General features: G+C 34.6%; 2 protein-coding genes across 2 annotated transcripts; one reads left to right on the forward strand and one right to left on the reverse strand.

The window, feature by feature from the left end:
* LOC133296435 (ATP synthase subunit beta, mitochondrial) lies at window positions 1-4043 on the forward strand. The gene is made up of 9 exons (XM_061495418.1): window positions 1-530; window positions 1307-1382; window positions 1490-1578; window positions 1686-1803; window positions 1889-1992; window positions 2086-2244; window positions 2345-2569; window positions 2656-2967; window positions 3579-4043. The coding sequence occupies exons 1-9, from the start codon at window positions 54-56 to the stop codon at window positions 3693-3695; spliced, it is 1677 nt and encodes a 558-aa protein (XP_061351402.1). The 5' UTR covers window positions 1-53; the 3' UTR covers window positions 3696-4043.
* An 8238-nt stretch (window positions 4044-12281) lies between these two features.
* Window positions 12282-13179, reverse strand: LOC133296438 (probable small nuclear ribonucleoprotein F; the record flags this gene model as incomplete). The annotated part of the gene is made up of 4 exons (XM_061495426.1): window positions 12282-12575; window positions 12722-12786; window positions 12897-12934; window positions 13083-13179. Coding segments are annotated over 4 exons (255 nt in total), but the record flags the coding sequence as incomplete, so codon positions are not given.
* Window positions 13180-15922: the final 2743 nt, after the last annotated feature.

The following is a 15922-nucleotide window of genomic DNA, read 5'->3' on the forward strand; positions in this document are numbered from 1 at the left end:
CTTCTAACCCTAGCCCTCTTCACACACACTCTCTCTCTCTCCTCTCTCTGAAGATGGCTTCACGCAGACTCGTATCGTCTCTGATTCGATCTTCCCTTCGTCGATCTACATCGAAACCCTCGATTTCTTCCTCGACATCGAGGATCTCTTCCTCTGGCCGTGCTTCACCGTACGGTTACCTCCTCAACCGCGTCGCCGAGTATGCCACTTCGGCCGCGGCGGCTGCTGCCCCTCCTTCTCCACCTCCGGCAAAGAAGGAACCCGCCGGCGGCGGCAAGATCACCGATGAGTTCACCGGCAAGGGTGCGATCGGCCAAGTGTGCCAGGTCATTGGTGCCGTCGTCGATGTCAGATTCGAAGAGGGTTTGCCTCCGATCCTGACCGCGCTTGAGGTTATTGATCATTCTTCCCGGCTGGTGTTGGAGGTGGCGCAGCATTTGGGTGAGGGAGTTGTTCGAACTATTGCTATGGATGCCACTGAAGGAGTTGTTAGAGGGTGGCGCGTGCTCAACACTGGCTCCCCTATTACCGTAAATATTTAATCACTTTCCACTTATTCGTATAAATTTACATGTTTTAGCTAGTAGTTTAATTTGATTTGGTAGCCGAGTTGGGGTTTCTGAAAAATCTTGACTTGGTTGGTACCTGTTTGGATTGGAATATCTGATTTTTAGACCATTGCTGTTTGAAGCGTTAGGTTTTGTCTTGTGGATCTGAGTTTTATTCCCTCTTTTGAAATCAACAAATGGGTTGTAAAGATTTATTTTAAAAAATGAATTGATTTGATGTTTTATTTTTGGTTTATTTAGTGTGAAGATGTATGCGAGTTTGTCACTGTTTGATGGTTGAAAGAACCCCATTTTGTCTATTAATTGATTGGTCATCTGCTTCCTACTACAGTTTAGATATGAAATTAGTGTGCCGAAAATGGTCGTCTTTTGATCATTACACTGTTATGTAATTTTGTACTTTGAAACTAACGTATTGTTTCTATTCATGGTTCATTGTTTGATGTGGGTAACTTTCAATTACATAATATGTCTTGCAGCATTCTTTGTATTTTTTAAGCTGAATTTAAATTAGACTCACTTTATGGTCTTATTGTTTACAAATTGCTTTTGTCAGTGTCTAAATCAGTATATGGACGTTGTTCCTGTGATCTAGTTCAAGTGGTCCAATCTCTTTTTTTTTTTTTTTTGCGGACTCGTATTTTGCAACCATGGATTTTTCTGATCTGTTTTTTATTTTTTAGTTTTGATCAGCTTTTATTTTCTTTTTCCTAATACACTGTATGCGTTCCATTTAGGTTCCTGTTGGTAGGGCTACCCTTGGTCGTATAATGAATGTTATTGGAGAGCCCATCGATGAGAAGGGTGACCTCAGTAAGAAATCCATAAAGCCTTTTTATATCCGATCAGTAGATAAGATCTTTTTTTTATCATTTTGGCGGGGTGTTTTAACTGATTGTAATTTTTGTCAATTGCCCTAGAAACCGAGCATTACTTGCCCATTCATAGAGAAGCTCCTGCTTTTGTTGATCAAGCAACTGAACAACAGATTCTTGTTACTGGGATCAAGGTATTTTTCTTCTTTTGTTTCTTTCTTTCTTTTTGTATGCATTTTATCTCAATTCCTCATTGTTGATGTCTGTGTTATGACTGGGTACCATTTTTGCATAAGTGCAGGTTGTTGACCTTCTTGCACCATACCAAAGAGGAGGAAAGATTGGGTTGTTTGGTGGTGCAGGTGTAGGAAAAACTGTACTTATTATGGAACTTATTAACAATGTTGCAAAGGCTCACGGTATGTGCTTGATGCACTTAATTTATTCTTGGTTAGATGTTCTTTTACCTTTCTATACTCTATACTGACTGTTTCCATTGATTAGGTGGTTTCTCCGTGTTTGCTGGTGTTGGAGAACGAACCCGAGAGGGTAATGACTTGTACAGAGAAATGATTGAAAGTGGTGTCATTAAGCTTGGTGATAAGCAGGTGAACAGAATGCTGTTTGGGATACATTTTCAATATTCTTCATAATATTTTAATTTTACAAATTTGTCAACTATGTTTGTTTCATGGAATCAGAGTGACAGCAAATGTGCTCTTGTATATGGTCAAATGAATGAGCCCCCTGGTGCTCGTGCTCGTGTTGGTCTTACTGGACTTACTGTTGCTGAACACTTCCGTGATGCTGAAGGGCAAGATGTGCTTCTTTTTGTGGACAACATTTTCCGCTTTACCCAAGTATGGGCCCTTTGGAAAAATTATCCTGGATAACTTTTCTTCTGTTCAGGACGTTGTTCCTGTTATTATTGTTCATTTTACATTATGATGTATCATGCAGGCTAACTCAGAGGTGTCTGCTTTGCTTGGTCGTATTCCATCTGCTGTTGGTTACCAACCAACCTTGTCTACTGATCTTGGAGGTCTTCAAGAGCGTATTACAACAACCAGGAAGGGTTCCATTACCTCTGTCCAAGCTATCTATGTGCCTGCTGATGACTTGACAGATCCTGCTCCTGCTACCACCTTTGCTCACTTGGATGCTACAACTGTGTTATCACGACAGGTTTGATTGTGTTATTTAAAGTTGTTATTGCACTGATTTTTTTGTTATCATTAGCTAGAGAATTTGATTTTGATGATATTGAATAGATCTCCGAGCTTGGTATCTACCCTGCTGTTGACCCCTTGGATTCCACATCTCGTATGCTTTCCCCACTTATTTTGGGTGAGGACCACTATGAAACTGCTCGTGGTGTACAGAAAGTTCTTCAAAATTACAAGAATCTTCAAGATATCATTGCTATTTTGGGAATGGATGAGCTCAGTGAAGACGACAAATTGACTGTTGCCCGTGCCCGTAAAATTCAACGATTCTTAAGCCAGCCTTTCCATGTGGCTGAAGTCTTCACTGGTGCCCCAGGAAAATATGTTGAGTTGAAGGAGAACATTAACAGCTTCCAGGTATGTACTATTTTTGGGTCATATAATCTCTTTTTGCCTCGTCTAGTGGGCAAAGACTTTGGTTGTTTTAATCTCATTTGGCCTATTAGAATCAATTTTGATATGTTAATTTAAATTGAATATTAATTTCCGATAAGCTGCACCAGGTATGTACTAAAGTGAAATTAATATTCAATTTATTACATTAAGATATCAAAATTAATTTCCAATAAGCTGCACCTGGAAAGTGAAATTGTGTCTCCCCCCTCCCCCGAGATTTTCTGAAATGTTTAATTTCATATAAAATAAAAGGCTGCTAATAGGGGGCGACTTCATGCACTTTACTATCTAATCTGTGCCAATTGATTTAAGCTGTCTGGATTCCATATTTTTCTTATTTACTTAGAACTTTGTTTTCAATAATTTTGGCTTATTCTTAGGGTTAATTTTCACTTTGCTTGCACGTCATTATTGAAATTAAAAGTAGTTATTTTGGCCGTCTTAAGTTTTGTTTCAATTTTTTAGGATGGCTGCATCTGTTTCTGTCATACTCCAATCCATAACATTTTTAACTTGATTCTTTTTTTGAACTAATGCATGACTGATGATTCCTGTTATTATGTAACTGACAGGGTGTGTTGGATGGCAAATACGATGACCTCTCAGAGCAGTCATTTTACATGGTTGGCGGTATTGAAGAGGTCATTGCAAAGGCGGAGAAGATTGCTAAGGAATCAGCTGCATCTTAATCACATACAGTCTTGTTCTCATCTTAATCCTTCTTTTATAATTGCTAAATTTAATAATTTAGGAACTCTTCTTGGCTATGCCAAACGACAAAATTTTCCATTTTTTTGGGTATGAAAATGTGTAAGGTTATTATTCCTTTCAATTTCATGTTGTTGCCGACTGTGAGATGGAACCAAGGTCTGTGGCCAACTGCCCCCTTTTCTTCGGTTGTGTTATTTAATAAGGGGAAGAGGCAAGAGGATGTACATTTTTACTTTCATGGTTGAGAATGCTGGATGCATCAATGCTAAAACTTATAATTGTTCCATGTTAATTGATTTTTTCAGACGCATGGTTCAGTACCGTCCTACGTTTGATTTGTTTTTTCATTTTTCCTCTTTAGATAGGTCTGTGCCTTGTGTGGAAGAAATTAATGAGTATATTTATATTTAACTTAGTTATACTTAATTTTTTTATTTACTTTTATATTTTTAAATGAGTAATTACTGTTAATGATTTTGAAAAATAAACGATTAGAGGTTAAAATGAAAAATACAGTATTACAATATTGTTACAAGTAACAATTAATACTAGTAATTATATATTTACTAGACAACAATTTTACACTAATAATAGTAACATTAAAATAATAATAGTAATAATAATTGTATTTGGACAATTAACAATACTTCTGATTTTAATCGGGGCAGAAAGTTAGCCTGAATAAATATAAGATGCTTTTCTCGTAGTGTTAATGAAAAAAAAACCATTGCCCGAGTAATGCTGTATTGTTATGGGTAGGATAACCTGTGGAATAATTACAATAGAATAACCTATTGATATTTTTTTTAAATAAAATAATTTTTAATACAGTTTTCGTAAATTTTTGACGAAAAATTTATATATAATTTTGTAATCGTTCAAATATGAAAATTTATCTTCCATTAAATGTTAAAAAAAAAAAAACCATACTTAATATTATCATGTACTCTTTTAATTTCTATTAAGGAATTAAAGATAGCCACATTTAAAAAATTTAAAAGTTGCAAATTCTTTGATTAAATATTGAAGTAAATATTTACATATATATATATATATATATATATATATATATATATATATATATATATATATATATATATATGAATTTTTTATATAAAATCATTTCAATATGTAAATTGTAAAGGTAAATATTTCTATTAAATTATATTAATATATAAATCACAAAAATAAAATTTGCATTTACTTGGAACGAAAATTTTACATTAAGACATATTAATATTTAAGTTATAAAGAAAAAATTATACGTAAACACATAATTACCGATATAAGATGTATAAATATTTATTGTAAATGAAAAATCTGCATATTGTATTTAAATCACATAAAGTTATGTGTTACTTAAAATAAAAACTTATACAAACATATTCAAAAATAATATTTATGTTTTATGTTATAAGTAAATTGAGGCAGAATCAACTTATACTGGTATAAGTTTTACATCATATCTTAAATGTTGATTTTTGTGAATTTGAGATTATAATTTATTAGGTAATATTTATTGATTAATTATTAATTCTAAAAATATTATAACGGTGGTTAGATACACAAAAGTTAAAGATTAAAATTTGTGTAAGACTTATTATTGTTATACAAATGTAAGTTGATCGTGCTACATGTAAGTTATATTTAAGGGGATAATTATACTTACTATTAGTCAAGTTTACCACTAAATTGGATATATCAATAATATCAACAATATCAACATCACTTTTATCCTAAACTATTTTTGGTTGGTGATAGATAATTGAAATAAAAAAGAATAAGGAAAAAAAAGGATAAAATTAAAATTAAAAAAATATAAATAACACTAAAATGAAAATGTAACAATAAATAATTAAGAAGAATAAAATAAAAAATGAAAATAAAAATACATAAAGGAGAAAATAACGTAAAAGAAAAATAATAAGAAAGTAAAAATAAAAATACATTAAATTTTTTTAAAAAAATAGAGAGATTAAAAAAAAAGAAATAAGAGAAGAAAAATAAAAGGGAAAATAAGTAAGATAAAAACAGAGAGAGATAACAAAATAAATACATTGAGATATAGGGGGAAAGGATAAAAATGGATCATCTGGAACCTATGAGGGACAATGGGTCTAGCTTTCCACAAGTAATAATTTTTTTTCCATTCCATCTTAAAACACATCACCAATCAATTTATATATCACTTCATTAAGTCTTGAAAGAAACAAAAATAGATAATGATTAAAAAAATATAATTTGATGCAAAAACCCACCACTTATTTATTCATTCAAAATGAATGCAATGGTTTTGAACTTTGTTTTTTTTGGGGGGGACGACTTTATAGATATATAATTAGAGCTGTCAAAATAGATCAGCTCAGTCTATTTAACCCTAGCTCGTGTGAGTTAGAGTCAAAAAACCCACAATGATATTGGCTCGCATGGGCCAATAGTCCTATGGGTTAGGACCAGCCCATGGACCTTCTAAAAATTTAATGTGTATTTTTTTTTGTTAAAAAAAAACCTATACTTGATTTTTATTAAGCTTTTTGTAATTTTTCAATATCAAATACATCAAGAGATTAGTATATGCAAACCCTAAAGGTGACAAAATCTGATATCATAAGACAAGAAAATGATACTCTCAAGTTCATCCTGTCAAACCACAAGTGTCACAAAGTGAAAAGAACAAAACTTATGTGTACTGATAGTAAGTAGTAATTGTTATTCAAGGTGACAAAAATGATCAAGATGGTACAATAATGTTAAGTCCATTAGTCAATATAGATCTCGTTTTCCCCATCTAAGTTGATCCTTTTGTCTATTTCTTCTTTTGTAATCTTTTAGACAATATAAAATCTCTTCCACACAATTTTAGTCCTCCATAATCTTCAGCAATAGCCGCTGCAATATGATAGAAATTATGATTGTAAAGGGTGCAGAATCCAAAGCTCATCAAAAGACATACGAAACAATGTCTTCCAACTCAAAAAGGTTTATAATTCGTGGAAAGTACAATGATTCAAAATTGGGTTTAAACAAGTAAATCAAAACTTACTCTACGATAATGAAAACAACAATTATCAGCAACATGTAGCGCAACCCAACTTCTAGAATTCTCCAACTCATACAGCACCTAAATAAGCATAGCACCTAAATTGTCCAACAATCAGATATAAAACTCCCCTACAAATGCATGATGGGGTTCCATAATAATGCAAAAAGCATCAAACTTTGGAAGCAAAATTCAAAATTGTAAACATAAAATCAATGGGAAGATCCAAGGTATTATTGTTGGACCAAAGCTCTCAGAGAAACTAATTTTGCTTTTCTTACACAGAAACATGGATCAAGAACAGGTCAACTCAAGGTTTACTTGAGACACTATCAGAATTAGGCTAGAAAAATGATAAAAAACCATTTTTTTCTTTTACACTGATCAGTCCAAATCAAATATTTGTAAAATATAATGTCACGTAAAATATTATATCAATATAACACTAATAGACTAGGTTTCAAAATCAAACCAGAAGCAGTAACAAGTTACAGATTCTATTTTAATTCAATTATACAACTAGATTCAATTTAGGATAGATTCTTAATGTTAATTTAAATAATGCAAGTTTATAGGAATTTACTTAAATCATAGACGCAGAGTACTCACAAGATTAACATTAATCAAACTAGAATCCAAAAAGGCACTTGGTACATAAAGTTGTCTAAGGTCTGCAAAACCATTCCCACACAGATCAGTCGATAAGTCACTCAGAACCAATAAATGAGCTATACCACTTTGGTCCTGAGACAGAGATGGTATCCAAATAGAGATAGTATCCAAATCAAATCATATATTCAAAGTAATAATAATAATAAAAAAAAACTACAGATCGGTTGAATTTACCCTAAGGTCCTTTGGTTTACCAACCAAGATTCTATATAATGCATCTTGAAAGGTATCAAACCAGAGTGCAAGAAAGAGAAATGAAGGAGAAGAAGGAATAAGAAATTGGTATCTGATTTTATTATCAGAAAATATGAAAACTCAGTTACAGATAAATGGTACATTACAGTATATATAGTTGTGCTATAACAACCCACTAAATATGGAATTAGTTACAACTGAATAACAGAAAACAGAAAACTGTTTATACTCTTTCATCCCCCCTCAAGCACAGTGGTCGATGAGTCAGAGACACGAAGCTTGGTCCTGAATTCTGAGAATGAGCTGTTAGATATGGCTTTGGTAAGGCCATCTGCTATCTGGTGGGTGGCAGGAACATGAGAAACAGAGACAATCTTGTGAAGCACTTTCTCACGAACAAAGTGAAGATCAAGTTCAAAATGCTTTGTTCGAGAGTGAAATAATGGATTGGCTGTGAGAAGAACAACACTTAAATTGTCACAATAGATGGTAGGAACCTTAGGCAAGGGTACACGAAGTTCAGACAATAAAGAGCGAAGCCACATAACTTCAGTGATGGTAGAGGCAAGGCATCTGTATTCTGCCTCTGTACTGGAGCGGCTAACCACGGGTTGCTTTTTGGATGACCAAGAGACTAGATTTCCTCCAAGATAGACACAAAAGCCAGAGGTGGAACAACGATCATCTGGGTCTGAACCCCAATCAGAATCACAGAATGCAGAGAGATGACAGTTGGAAGATGGTTTGATGGAGAGACCAAAGGATGGAGTACCACTCAGGTATCTAAGTATCCGTTTGACAGTCTTCCAATGTGTATCAAGAGGATTGTGCATAAATTGGCATACCTTGTTAACTGAGAAGGTAATGTCAGGACGAGTAATGGTAGCATACTGGAGTGCCCCAACAACTGATCTATAGAGGACTGGATCATGAAAAGTGGAACCAACTGTAGAGGAAAGTTTTTGACCAAAGATCATAGGAGAGGGCATAGGCTTAGCATCTGACATATTTGCTTTCTTTAGAAGGTCAGAAATATATTTGGACTGTGTCAAGTGTAAAACACCAGTAGGTGAGGTGTGAGCTTCAATTCCCAAGAAGTAATGGAGCTTGCCTAAGTCTTTAAGTGCAAAGGCTGAGTTCAAGGTTGTAATAAGAGAAGAGATAGCAGCAGAATTTGAACCTGTGATTAAGATATCATCGGCATATACCAGTATATAAGTTGTGGCAGAAGGTGTGAATGATACAAACAGTGAATTGTCACATTTAGCAGAAGCAAAGCAAAGTCGAAGGAGAGTGGAACTTAGTTTGTCAAACCAAGCACGAGGTACTTGTTTGAGACCGTAGAGAGCTTTGGTCAGATGACACACCATATTTTTATCACCAACACTAAATCCAGGTGGTTGTTGCATGTATACTTCCTCGGTTAAATCACCATTGAGGAACGCGTTGTTCACATCAAGTTGATGGATGGGCCAGCTGCGTGAAAGAGCTAATGAGAGGACAACTCTTATGGTAGTGGGTTTAACAACTGGGCTAAACGTCTCTGCATAATCGAATCCTTCCTGTTGATGGAAGCCTTTAGCAACAAGGCGAGCTTTGTATTTGGAAACACTACCATCAGGATTGTACTTGGTTTTAAAAACCCATTTGCATCCGATGGGTGACCTGCCTGGTGGAAGAGAGACTAGACGCCAAGTGTTGTTACGAAGAAGGGCTTGATATTCATCCTTCATGGCTTGTAACCAATGTGGTTGAGACATAGCCTGATTTGCAGTAGTAGGTTCCAAAGAAACAGAAAAGGCCTTTGGTTTGAAAACCCCAGCCTTGGCTCGAGTGACCATGGGATGATCATTATGAGGAAGTACTTGGGAAGTAGGAGAGCAAACAGGTGGAGAATCAGTATGAGGACTGCCAGAATTACCATCATTCAGTGGTGAGAAGTGCAAATCAGTAACAGGAGACCTGCAAACATCAGTAGTAATAACAGGCAAAGAAGCAGTAGTAGTGTTAATGGGACAAGTAGAAATTACAGGATTATTATCACTCAATGGTTGAGATACAGTAGGTATATAAGGTGTAAGGGGAACACAAGAAGGCTTAGATGCTGATGGGAGTGGAGAAAGTTTAGGAGTCTTAAATGGAAAGAGTTTTTCATCAAATATGACATGTACATATAAAATGATTCGACCAGATGCAGTGAGGCACTTATAGCCTTTGTGATTCACACTGTAACCAAGAAAGGTACAAGGTTCGGACCTATACTGGAACTTATTTTTGTTGTATGGTCGAAGGTAAGGATAACAAGCACATCCAAAAGCTGTCAAGGAAGAATAATTAGGAAATTTGTTGAAAAGAATTTGAAAAGGAGATTTATTTCCTAATGTGGGTGAAGGCAGCATGTTTATGACAAAAGTAGCAGAAAGGAAGGCATCTTCCCAATGTTTGAGAGGAATACCAGATGCTGCCAATAGTGTAAGGCCAGTATCCACAATATGTCTATGTTTCCTCTCAGGAGTACCATTCTGCTGGTGGACATAGGGACAAGTCAGTCTATGTAATATGCCATGATTCTGTAAAAGGGAGGTGAGTTTTAGATATTCCTTCCCATTGTCGGTTTGTACAGCTTTAATTTTTGCATTTAACTGTAATTCGACCATGTTTTTGAATTGTAGGAAGACAGAAAAGGTTTGAGACCTGGATTTTAAGGGATAAATCCAAGTGAAACGACTGAAAGCATCAACAAAGCATATATAATATCTTGAACCATATGTGCTATCCATAGGTGCTGGACCCCATATATCAGAAAAAACCAATTCAAGAGGCTGTGAATAGATTGTAGATGACATAGTAAAGGGCAATTGATGCATCTTACCCATACAACAGGCACAACAAGGTGCGATGTCAACTTTATTTTGAAAGGGAATTTTACAATGAGAGAGGACAACTTTTACAGTTTTAAGTGAAGCATGTCCTAGTCGATTGTGTCATAGGCCTATGAATGAATTACAAAGAGAATTATGACTAGTATTGACAGAATTACAAGAAGTTTCTGTATTAAGTGCAGCAAGAAGAGGTTTTTTGATCACTTTGGCACCTTCAAAGGCATATAGGCCATTTTTAAGTGTCCCTTGGAGAAGTATCTCCTTGGTGACCTGAGATTTAACAAAGCAGTTGTTAGAATGAAACTCAAAGAAGACATTGTGTTCTCTAGCAAATTGAGAGACACTTAACAAATTTTTGGATAAGCCAGGGACATGTAAAAGATTTGATAAGGTAAAGGAGTGAGAAGGAGATTTAAGAATTGAGTGACCAACAAGCTGTATTTTCATACCTGTGCCATTACCTATCTTGACAGATTCATTGCCCCTGTATGCTGTCCTTGTAATCAGATTAGATGAATCTGGTGTGAAGTGGTTGGTTGCTCCTGAGTCAGGATACCAAGTTGGATCGAACAGTGAGCAATAGTCAGAAGCATCATCACGATGAGAGGGTTCATTGGAATCAGCTACAGCCACATGAGCTTGAGGTTTTTGAAAAGAAGTATTCGTTTGATTCTGAGTGTATGGATTTGGAAGGCTCTCAGTAAAGCGATGGTGGCATTCCCACGCTATATGTCCAAACTTTCCACAAACCTGGCATTGGGGTCTGTTTGAGCTGTGGAAATTGTTGGAACCTTGATAACTGTGATTAAATCTTCCACCTCTGAAGTTTCTGCCTCCTCTGTAGTATTGACCACGTCCTCTATTAAAGAAAGTTCCTCTTATAGAATTGTATTGTTGTGGTTTCTTGATCTGCATTTGTGCCATGTTTGCTTGAAGTTTCTGCCTCCTCTGTAGTATTGACCACGTCCTCTATTAAAGAAAGTTCCTCTTATAGAATTGTATTGTTGTGGTTTCTTGATCTGCATTTGTGCCATGTTTGCTTGAACAGAACAGATTTCTGTTTTTCTGTGTTTCTCAATGCGTTCTTCTTGTGCCATGAGTAAAGATTCTATTTCGCTAACAGTATAGGCATCAGTTCTTGAAGAAACTGAAATTATAAAAGGATCATAATCCTCACCTAGACCGTCGAGTATGGCATCAATGTGGTCTTCAGTAGACACAGGAGCTCCAGTTGCTGCTAGTGAATCTACAATCTTCTTTAGTTGAAGAAGATACTTTGAAATCGAACCATCTTTCTTTGTGCTTTTAAGTTGTACCTTTAATTGTTTAATCCTTGCTCGAGTTTGAGAAGCAAAGAACTCTTCAAGTTTCTGCCAAATTTCACGCGAAGTGTTACATCCAACTGCTCTTGTATGAAGAGAGTCAGACATCGAAGCTAATAACCAAGAAACCAGCAATTGATCTTGTTGCTCCCAAAGATCAGCTCCATATTCGGTTCTTGCAGATTCTGCATCTGCTGATATGAATTTCTGTAGTTTGAAACCTCTGATCGTGGCTGAAGCTTGTTGTTTGCAGGGAAGAAAATTTTCTTCATCAAGCTTAATTGATACCGGGTTTGAAAATGTGTGCAGGGAAGGTTGTGCTGCAGTGTGCAGCAAAGACTGTTGAAGCGTGCGGAAGGTCGTGATTCTCCATGGATCAAGATCTAGCTCTGATACCATGAAAGGTATCAGACCAGAGTGCAAGAAAGAGAAATGAAGGAGAAGAAGGAATAAGAAATTGGTATCTGATTTTATTATCAGAAAATATGAAAACTCAGTTACAGATAAATGGTAAATTACAGTATATATAGCTGTGCTATAACAACCCACTAAATATGGAATTAGTTACAACTGAATAACAGAAAACAGAAAACTGTTTATACTCTTTCACATCTCAAATCCCCTTTCATTACTACTTAATGAACCGAGATATTTATCAAATGTGCCCAATACTGAGAGATGCAACAGTGACCTCAAATCCCCTTTGGTTGAACTTCCTGATGCACATTGGCTTCTGATGTTACCCTTCTTGATGTCCATATCAATACAATGAAGGGTCAACAAAATCATAGAGATAAGATTCAATACAATCAACAAAAATATCTACATCATATACATGTGCTTAGCAAAACAAGAAAACCACTAGCAAATAAAATAGTTGAGATGGAAGTTACTTGATTAAAATTTCTCCTAAATTTCCAGTAAATTGTCCCTCGATATACTCCTCAGTGTTGGCCAGCTACACAGAGATTCACAAATATAAAAAATATTTTTAGCTACTAAGCAAAGATCCCCAAAAAATAATTATTATTCGGGGGGAAAAACCTAAGATTTAATTCAGAAATTCACCTGCAAGTTCATATAGGAATCAACTGAGACAAGATAACCTGGAAAAAAAAAAAACACAATTAACAGATGAATAAAAAATTCATGCAGTATTTGATTACCTAATATATAAACACCGAAATGAAACATATTACTGTGATATTTAACGGTAGAAAAATTACGCCATAATATGGGACCATACCCTTGTACAGTTGTACTCCATTCCCCACTTTAGTTTCACAATAACAGGTTTCCCAATCAAATTGTTCAAGAAAGGCTTGTGATTAACTGTAGTCTGCAAAACACAAGGAAAAAAAACATAAATTGGACAATAAGGCACATTAAATCACACTTCTTGACTTGACCTTTCACACACAATGATGCAGCAGAAAATTGGTTCACATTCTTCCCTAAATTACTGCCTCGTATTTTTTATTTTCCTCAAACATATGGCGGGCATCAAGGTGCAATTCAATGCATCAAAGATAAAGGATCGATACCCAAAATGTAATAATAAATATATATTTTCACAAGCTGATGAAAAATTGAAATTGCAAAAAAATTCACCAAATTTTGCATTAAAAAAAAAAAATTCACCAACAGAACAGATTGAGTGGGCATTATGCATGAGAAAGAGAGAGAGAGAGCGAGAGATTGAGAAGGGACCTGTTAAGAAAGAGAAAGGGAGAGAGTGAGGGAGCGAAAGGTGGTGGCCGGAACTTCCGTGGACGGCGGAGCCAGGTGGAGTCGAAGGTGTGTGTAAGATTAGATGAGAACGAAAACAAAAAAGTGTAAATTGATGGAAAAAATTTGTGGCCTCGGCCCAACCCCAACATAGCCCTCAAAATGAGAGGGTTTCAATGGGTTGGGACAAAAATGGCCCTATAACATAGAGGACTAAATTTAATAAGGTTTTTTTGTGGGGTCTAATGGGCTGGCCCAGGGTTGAAGGGCTTTTTCACAAATGTAGTTAATAATTAGAGCTGGCAAAATGGGCCGAGCCCACCCAGCCCATCAAACGGGGCGGGGCGGGCTGAGTTTTCTAAACCCGTTGCCCGCCAGCCCGCCCGGGCTGATTTTTTTTTTTTTAAATTTTAGTATAAAATGTGACGGGCTTGGCGGGGCGGGCAGAGATATCTAGCCCACCTTCAATGGCGGAGCGGGGCGGGCCAGCCCGCTTTTTGGCGGGCAGGAGCGGGGCGGGGTGGGCAGCCCGCTTTGCCACCTCTATTAATAATAATGATATATAAATACTGTCAGAATAATAGCATAATATTTAGTTATGAAATCATTTTTGTCAATACATATCCAGTTGAGGTCTTTTCTTCTTTTATTTTTTTCACTGCAAAAGCAATTCAATAACATAATATATATATGTCAAATACATAAAAAAATAAATGATTAAGATGAAAAATAAGATTTTTTTTATTCTTGCACCAAAGTCAAAATAATCTTCCCATGCCAAAATATATAAATAATTTATAAAATATTTCAAAATAAAAAAATTATATCTTTACTACGTAAATTTTTAAAAATTTAAGTTTTTTTTAGTAGTCAATATTGATGGGACGTGACTAATGATACTGATTGGTGCAATAATGGTAGGTTAGAGTGGTGGTGGTGGTGATAGTTTTGGAGCTAGTAGCAGCGGGTGGTGGTGGTTAATGGCAATTGTGATGATAAACTACGGTAGTTAATCATCATGGCGGAGGGTGGTGAGAGTGGTCCTATATATATAGGATCTTTTGACATTGGTGTCAAATTTTAAAATTTGACACCAAATCTTAACCTTTAAAAAAGTATTTGTCATTTTAAACGATATAACTTTGTGTCATTTTAATAAAATTATGCCATTTTGGTTTGTTTTTTTATTTTATTTTTTAAAATGGAATGCTGTTTTACATTTACCTTTTAAAAAATATATTTTAATGCAGAGCTACCGTTGCTATTGGTAATGGAATTGAATCGTTTCTTGGTGTTATTTGTATTTGATTTCACAATAGGAATGAGAATTTTGGCGATTAATCAGTGAAAATTGCTAAAGAGAAAAACCAATGAAGATATATATATATATATATAAATATAAATATACAGGAAAATATTTCTGTAGTTATTGCAAATAAGTTATCTGCATAACGGCATTTACTTCCAAAACGATGTCTTTTGGGATTGAAAAATTAAAAAATTATAATTATAAAGACTATAATAACCCTGAAATAAATTAAAATTATAAAAACACTATGATTTCCGTTCCAAAACGACGTCGTATTGGGCTTACTGCAGATAACTTATCTACAATGACTTCAGAAAAAGTGAACCCATAAATATATGATGTATGAAAATTTCTTGTACATATTCATTAACAACTTCTTTGTTTTTTTTGTATTTTTAAAATATCTAAACACTGATGAAATAATTTATGTGGATCCAATGTCATTTAAATAATTTTAGACATTTGTCGCTGATTGTTCCATGTTTCTTTTTTTTTTTGTAGGTTATTGTTCCATGTTTCTTTCTAATTGTGAAGTTTATTGTCCCTCTACGTTGATGTTCTTCACATGTTACGACTAGGGGTATAAATGGGCCAAGTTAGGTCTGACTTCGGCTTTGATAGCTTAAGTCTATGTAAAATATTTAGAGCCTACACTGGCTTATTAGACTATTAAATACTTGATTTATTGGTCTGCCCTGACTTATTATAAAAAAACCTAATACAATCTGTAAGGCGTTGGAAACTAAAGTTTATAGGCTCAAACCAAATATAAATATAAAAGATAAAAAATTATTCACAAAGATCACATGAAATAAATTTTTATTAACATCACATGAAATAAATTTTCATTAACATCACATGAAATAATGTACATATAGATCATATGAAAATGTTCATAAAAATCACATGAAAATTTCACATATATATATATATATATATATATATATGTATATATATATATATATATATATACATATAATTTGCACTTTCTTTACTAATTTAATTTTATATTATATTTTAAATTTTAAATAAATATTTATTATTTGTTTAAATAATA

The sequence above is a fragment of the Gastrolobium bilobum genome, unplaced genomic scaffold (assembly GCF_033153095.1).
Source record: "Gastrolobium bilobum isolate Gb01-03AN ecotype WA unplaced genomic scaffold, APGP_CSIRO_Gbil_v1 utg20910, whole genome shotgun sequence".
Taxonomy (NCBI): domain Eukaryota; kingdom Viridiplantae; phylum Streptophyta; class Magnoliopsida; order Fabales; family Fabaceae; genus Gastrolobium; species Gastrolobium bilobum.

Excerpts from the sequence above, each read along its gene's own strand:
- LOC133296435 (XM_061495418.1), top strand. The coding sequence starts at position 54 with ATGGCTTCACGCAGACTCGTATCGTCTCTGATTCGATCTTCCCTTCGT. Across the intron at positions 531-1,306 it reads ACACTGGCTCCCCTATTACC|GTTCCTGTTGGTAGGGCTAC; the intron begins GTAAATATTTAA and ends CGTTCCATTTAG. Across the intron at positions 1,993-2,085 it reads TTAAGCTTGGTGATAAGCAG|AGTGACAGCAAATGTGCTCT; the intron begins GTGAACAGAATG and ends TCATGGAATCAG.